The following is a 6,123-nucleotide window of genomic DNA, read 5'->3' on the forward strand; positions in this document are numbered from 1 at the left end:
ATAACAATAAACTTCACAAACAGAAGCCATTAATCAGGATTAATTTGGGAGGAATCACAGACCCATTATTCAATTTTAGATATGCTAAAAGCAATTTGAATTTTATAATGAGAATCATACTCTGGTTTTAATTTTGTTGTTGTTGTTGTTTTAATGTACTATTAATTGCTAGAGTATCATTATATTATGAAGGAGAAATTTACTTTTTCTTGTTCTTACATTAGAAAAGATGCCACTATGGGGACTCACTAATTTAACTCTAAACCTTGTTATTTAGCATAGTTCACAGAGCAGCAGAATTTGCATCACTCAGGAGCTTTTTAGAAATGGAATTTCCAGTCCATTTCAAGTTTCTGAATCAGAATCTGCTTTCAGATAAAATCCCCAGGTGATTCCTATGTCCATTAAAGTTTGAAAAGCCTTATGTAATTAGCTTTATATAAACTGATCCCCCCAATTCCACTTTGCTTGTAACAATCCTTAAGATGAGTTATGATACACATTTTAAGGTTTTATGAGAACAATGTTAAGAAATTTATTTAATGGTAGGGGAAATAAAATCATTATTACTGAAAACCTGGACTGTCAGATCCTGTTAGACATTTCCAAATCTATTAGTTCATTAAATCCTTACAATACTCTCTGAGGTAAGCAACACTATCTTCATGTCCCTGGGCATGAAAAACAGCCTCTGGCCAAATACCGCATCTATTCCATCGTCAATAAATTGAATAAACATTGAACAGCCCATTTCTGAAAGACCCTCGGTTAGGCCTAGAAATAAAATGGGCATGGCCTCTACTGTCACGGAATTACAAGGGCAGTGTTAGGTTTCTAAGAGGGAAATCAAAGCGTTCCTAAATTACTTAGGGAAAACGTCTATTTGGAAAGAGTATTTAAACTGATTTCTGAGACGTACATTTTTGGAAAGGTGGCCCTGAAAAAAATAAGTCGGTCTATCATGGATTTTAGTAAGGGGAGCCGAGCAGTAAGTTGAGGCTGGAACTTGGCAGGAATACTGCAGAACTTTGTAGCACAAGGTGAGGATGTTGGGCCTCATGCACGAGTCCAAGGAAGCCATTGGAGGATGATAAGCAAGAAATGACAAGCCCTGATGCACGTTTGGAAAAGATCCTCCGGTGAGACCGGTGCAAATCCCTGCAGGCGGGTGGGTTTATTAGGGCCACTCCCCTAGTCAGCCTTTCTCCACCCAAGTCACCGCCTCCTGCTTCTCCGCGCCACTGTCTGAGGGAGGTGGGAAATGTGTGAGAGGGGCGGGGGGAAGAACATTCTCAAAAAATATTAAAAAGAAAACATCCCACTTGGCAGCGGGTGCGCGGGAAGTTCAGCGCGCGAGTTCCGGGTTTCCCGCCAGCCGCCAGCCCGCCCCCCGCCCGCCGCAGCCCGGGTGAGCCCCCAGCCCCAGCTCGGCCGCAGCCTGTTGGGCCGCGCGTCCGTGGGTCCGTCCGCTTCCCCCTTCCCCCCACTCGTCCATCCCCAGGCGCCGCGCCGGGTCGGCCCTGCGGAGAGTGGCCGGTTTGCCAGGGCGCCCGCGGCCCGCGTTGGCCCCGGCGGCGCCTTGGCCGCGGCGCTCGCAGAACTCGGCCCCCGGCGGGTTCGGGTCTCGCGGGGCCCTGCGCCCTCCGCCCCCACGGCGCGGCCGGAGCAGCCGCCTCTAACGCCACTTGTGGAGTTCTTCCCCCGGCGGCTGTAACTTTACACCAGCCGGAGAGAGGCCTATTTTTATTCAGAAACCAGCAACCAGGGCGCCCGTAGAGAAGGCTCAGATGGAGGGCCAGCCCACCCCTTGAAGATTTCTCACAGATCCATGGGGAAGGAACGTCTTGCCCTGCTAGCCTTTCTTTGCGATTTCAGAATTCTGCTGCTCTCATATAGCTAGAGCCGAATTGGTTGCTGGCGGGGGCGGGGAGGTTTTTGATGAGGCTGTTGCCTAACCTGCTGGAGCTGTCCCTGAACCCCACCTCTAGGCCTCTAAGCCCTGATCCTCAGGCCACCACGCGTGAGCCCGGCGCGGACCGTGGCCTGGTCACCTTGCTGCTGGAATCGTTCCAAGCGCGGCTCGGGACAGGCTCACGTGGGGAGGAGCAAAGAGATGAACGTAGCAGCCAAGTACCGCCAGGCCTCCCTGTATGTGGGTGATCTCAATGCAGATGTCACCGAGGACCTGCTGTTCACAAAGTTCAGCGCCGTGGGGCCTGTGCTGTCCATCCGCATCTGCAGGGACCTGGTCACCCGCCGCTCGCTGGGCTATGCCTACGTGAACTTCCTGAAGCTGGCTGATGCCCAGAAGGCCCTGGACACAATGAACTTTGACATGATAAAAGGCAAACCCATCCGTCTCATGTGGTCTCAACGTGATGCCTACTTAAGGAAATCTGGCATTGGGAACGTGTTCATCAAGAATCTAGACAAATCTATTGATAACAAAACCCTTTATGAACATTTTTCAGCTTTTGGGAAGATCCTGTCCTCCAAAGTGATGACTGATGATCAAGGCTCTAGGGGTTATGCATTTGTGCACTTTCAGAACCAGGTCGCAGCTGACAGGGCCATCGAGGAGATGAATGGGGCCCTGCTTAAGGACTGCAGGCTGTTTGTTGGCCGATTCAAAAACCGTAAAGATCGGGAAGCTGAGCTCCAAAACAAGGTCAATGAATTCACCAATGTTTACATCAAAAACTTTGGCGATGACATGGATGATGAGAGACTGAAGGAAGTTTTTGGTAAATACGGCAAAACCCTGAGTGTTAAGGTGATGACAGATTCCAGTGGGAAATCCAAAGGCTTTGGCTTTGTGAGTTTTGATAGCCATGAGGCTGCCAAAAAAGCTGTTGAAGAAATGAATGGAAAGGACATAAACGGACAGCTGCTTTTTGTAGGCCGGGCGCAAAAGAAATCAGAGCGGCAGGCTGAGTTGAAGCAAATGTTTGAGCAGCTGAAACAGGAAAGATTTCGGAGAAGCCGGGGCATGAAGCTCTACATTAAGAACCTCGATGATACCATCGATGATGAAAAACTGTGGAGGGAATTTTCTTCATTTGGATCAATTAGCAGAGTCAAGATAATGCGGGAAGAAGGGCGAAGCAAAGGGTTTGGGTTGATCTGCTTCTCTTCTCCTGAGGAGGCCACTAAAGCAATGGCTGAGATGAATGGGCGAATCTTGGGCTCCAAGCCACTCTACATTGCCCTGGCCCACAGGCCCTAGGAGAGAAAACTTACTGCACCAGCCAGTGTTTGCAGCAGGCGTTGGAATGATAGTGATCTCTGCCTGAATTATGCTGAGAAAATTCCAAACCCCAGCTGATGGCCACTTAATTTAGTAAACTTTGTGATAAAAGGTTTTGTATTCAAAGCTATTTTTTTCTTGTGTGGAAAAAAATAAATGAATCTTGGAAGCTTGATTCATTTTACAGAGGCACATCTTCTAATTACAATATTGTGTATTTCTCTGATTTTGATTCAGTATCAGTAGCAATAAGTGTAATTAGATATATTTTTATTACATTTTGAGCTGCATGAAGTGAGGTAATTATTTGGGTTTATTCATATTTTCTTTCTTATTTTAGTAATGTTGCTATCTTTAATTTCTTCTATGAAAATATGCTAAAAATAGTTCTTATAACTAAGAATCACGAAGTAATTTATTTTCATAAACAAATTCTCTAATTTCTCATCTAAGCTTTTTAAAGAAACCAAAGGTTTAAGAATGGCTATTATAAATTCAACATCTAATTTCCATTTTGAATTAATGTTTAAAGTAGTGGGAAATAGTTGAATTTCTTTTGAAGTTATATCCTGACATGGTTGTTTTCTGATGGCTGAAATTAATGATGGAGATTTTTTTTTTTTTTTTTTTTAAAGATTTTATTTATTTATTTGACAGAGAGAAATCACAAGTAGTCAGAGAGGCAGGCAGAGAGAGAGAGAGGAGGAAGCAGGCTCCCTGCTGAGCAGAGAGCCCGACGCGGGACTCGATCCCAGGACCCTGAGATCATGACCTGAGCCGAAGGCAGCGGCCCAATCCACTGAGCCACCCAGGTGCCCCAATGATGGAGATTTTTAATGTTGCCTACAAACCTGATTTATAGGGCATTTAGCTCTTCTTTCCATTGGTAGACTATATATAATTCATGTGCTTGCTAATTATCAAAATTGGGACTTGAGTAGTAAAACTTTAATGTCTATATTCCTTAAGCTTTAAACTTTTGTCAATTAAGGTGAGAAAAGTTGGCTTGGTCTTAATTCTCTTCGTACCTATCAGGTTAGTATTATGCCTTAAGTTTTTACCAGACACCAATATTATAAAAGTCATATATAGAGAATATAGAAATTCTGTTTAACAACTCTTTTTCAAGCTCTATTTTATATTTTTTGATGTCATGATACGATCTCAGGGTTGAGAAAGGTATGTTTCTTTATTTTTATGAACTCATGTCTCTTTTTATTAGAACATGAGAGAAACATAACCCATTAAGATTTGGTTTTAACCTCAATTTGTCAGAAGCTCACTAATTTTCTGATAAATTGAAATCACATTAATTTGCCTGTTTTCTAGAATAATTTTTAGTCCCATTTCCAGACCTTTCTTTCTCTTACCCTTGATCTGTGTTACTTGATTCACTATGTGCTATTTGAAATCCACCTTGGAAACAGAGACAAGAGTTATTTATTAACATTTAAATAATTACTTTTAAAATTCTGTTTTACCAATGGTGTCTGGAATATTTATTTTTTTATTCTGCTTAGAGGTTTTCTGCAACCATATATTCAAAGCTTGTTTCTTATATTACCAGTACAAAAGATATATTAAAAGATTGTCTTTGGCAATAGTTTAGCTATGAAAGAATAAGAAAATCTGTTTCTATTTATTTTTGTATATACTATATGTTTGTTCGTGGCACATTTTCTAAATTAAAAGTCTCTTTTAGACATTGAAAAACTTAACAGCAACATAAAATACTATTATGCAGACAAATCTTCTGTTAAAACTTGTTGCATATCCTCTCAATTTTTTATACATGTACACATAGATAATTTAACAAAAATAGAATTATTATAACCTTATTTCAAATTACTTGTTTAATTTTACAATATGCCATAGTCAACTTCCAGATCCACAAAAAATTATTTGCATTATAATTTTAATGAGTTTTAGCCCTTCAATGTTTGTACTATAATATAATGAATTTTATCTTGATACAGATAAAGGTTATTAGATTGTTCCCTACCCCCACCCTTTTTTCTTCTGTCGTAAACAACTTGGAGATAAACATCCTTGCAAATTTATCTATGCTTATGGATATCCAATGATTTTCTTAAGAAAATGTGTAATTCTTTGGAATTAATGTTGAAAGGGCTAGTAATTTAAAATAATTTTTGATAAATATTTCCCAAATGCTCTCCAGAAAACTTGTGCCATTTACAATTCCACTATCAGTGTGGAGGATTGTCCATTTTCCTATACTCCAAGATCAGGAGATTTTGTTTAAGTTGTCAGCTAATTCAAAATGATATGTAAAGCAAAATATTTCATGGTTACTTTTTTTTATTACTACAAAAGTTAAATAGCATTTCTTGTATTTGTTGTGTTTTCATATTTGTGAACTGATGAACTGACGTTTCATGATCTTCGTCTGTTTTCCTTTTGGGTTTTTTATTTGTATGGATTTGTTACATTTCTTTACATGTTAAGAATAGAAGTTTAGACTTTTTTCCCCCAATATCTCACTTTGTTTATAGTTTTGAGGGTCATTTCAAAGTCAATTTTAAACTCAGAATTTTCAGGCTTTTACTTAGATGGCTTTGATGTTGTGATTCAAAATATTTCGAACAACTCAAATACACACACAATCTGTATCGTCTTCTGTTACATTCAGAGTTTTATAGTCTCAAAAATTTCTAAGTGAAACTTTTGTCTGTGGAGTATCTTATCACAGCCTATAGTAAATCTTGTAAAAGTATCTTGCTTTTCAAGCTTTATTAATATGTTTTGTAAATACCTACCTAACATGAGAATCTATGTGAGACTCATATGCCAACTTGAATTTATTGGGCCTCTGAATCACTGTGTTGAGAAGTATTTACCTCAAAAGCAGAAAGTTC

The 6,123-nt window shown here is 40.4% G+C and overlaps 1 protein-coding gene across 1 annotated transcript; it reads left to right on the plus strand.

Moving 5' to 3' along the window:
- The first annotated feature begins 1,291 nt into the window (after positions 1-1,291).
- PABPC4L (poly(A) binding protein cytoplasmic 4 like) lies at positions 1,292-3,422 on the plus strand. The gene has a single exon (XM_059168673.1). It carries the CDS (start codon positions 2,114-2,116, stop codon positions 3,224-3,226), a length of 1,113 nt encoding a protein of 370 aa, XP_059024656.1. The 5' UTR covers positions 1,292-2,113; the 3' UTR covers positions 3,227-3,422.
- The last annotated feature ends 2,701 nt before the right edge of the window (positions 3,423-6,123 follow it).

Source organism: Mustela lutreola, chromosome 1 (assembly GCF_030435805.1).
Source record: "Mustela lutreola isolate mMusLut2 chromosome 1, mMusLut2.pri, whole genome shotgun sequence".
Lineage (NCBI taxonomy): Eukaryota > Metazoa > Chordata > Mammalia > Carnivora > Mustelidae > Mustela > Mustela lutreola.

Excerpts from the sequence above, each read along its gene's own strand:
- PABPC4L (XM_059168673.1), top strand. The coding sequence starts at position 2,114 with ATGAACGTAGCAGCCAAGTACCGCCAGGCCTCCCTGTATGTGGGTGAT.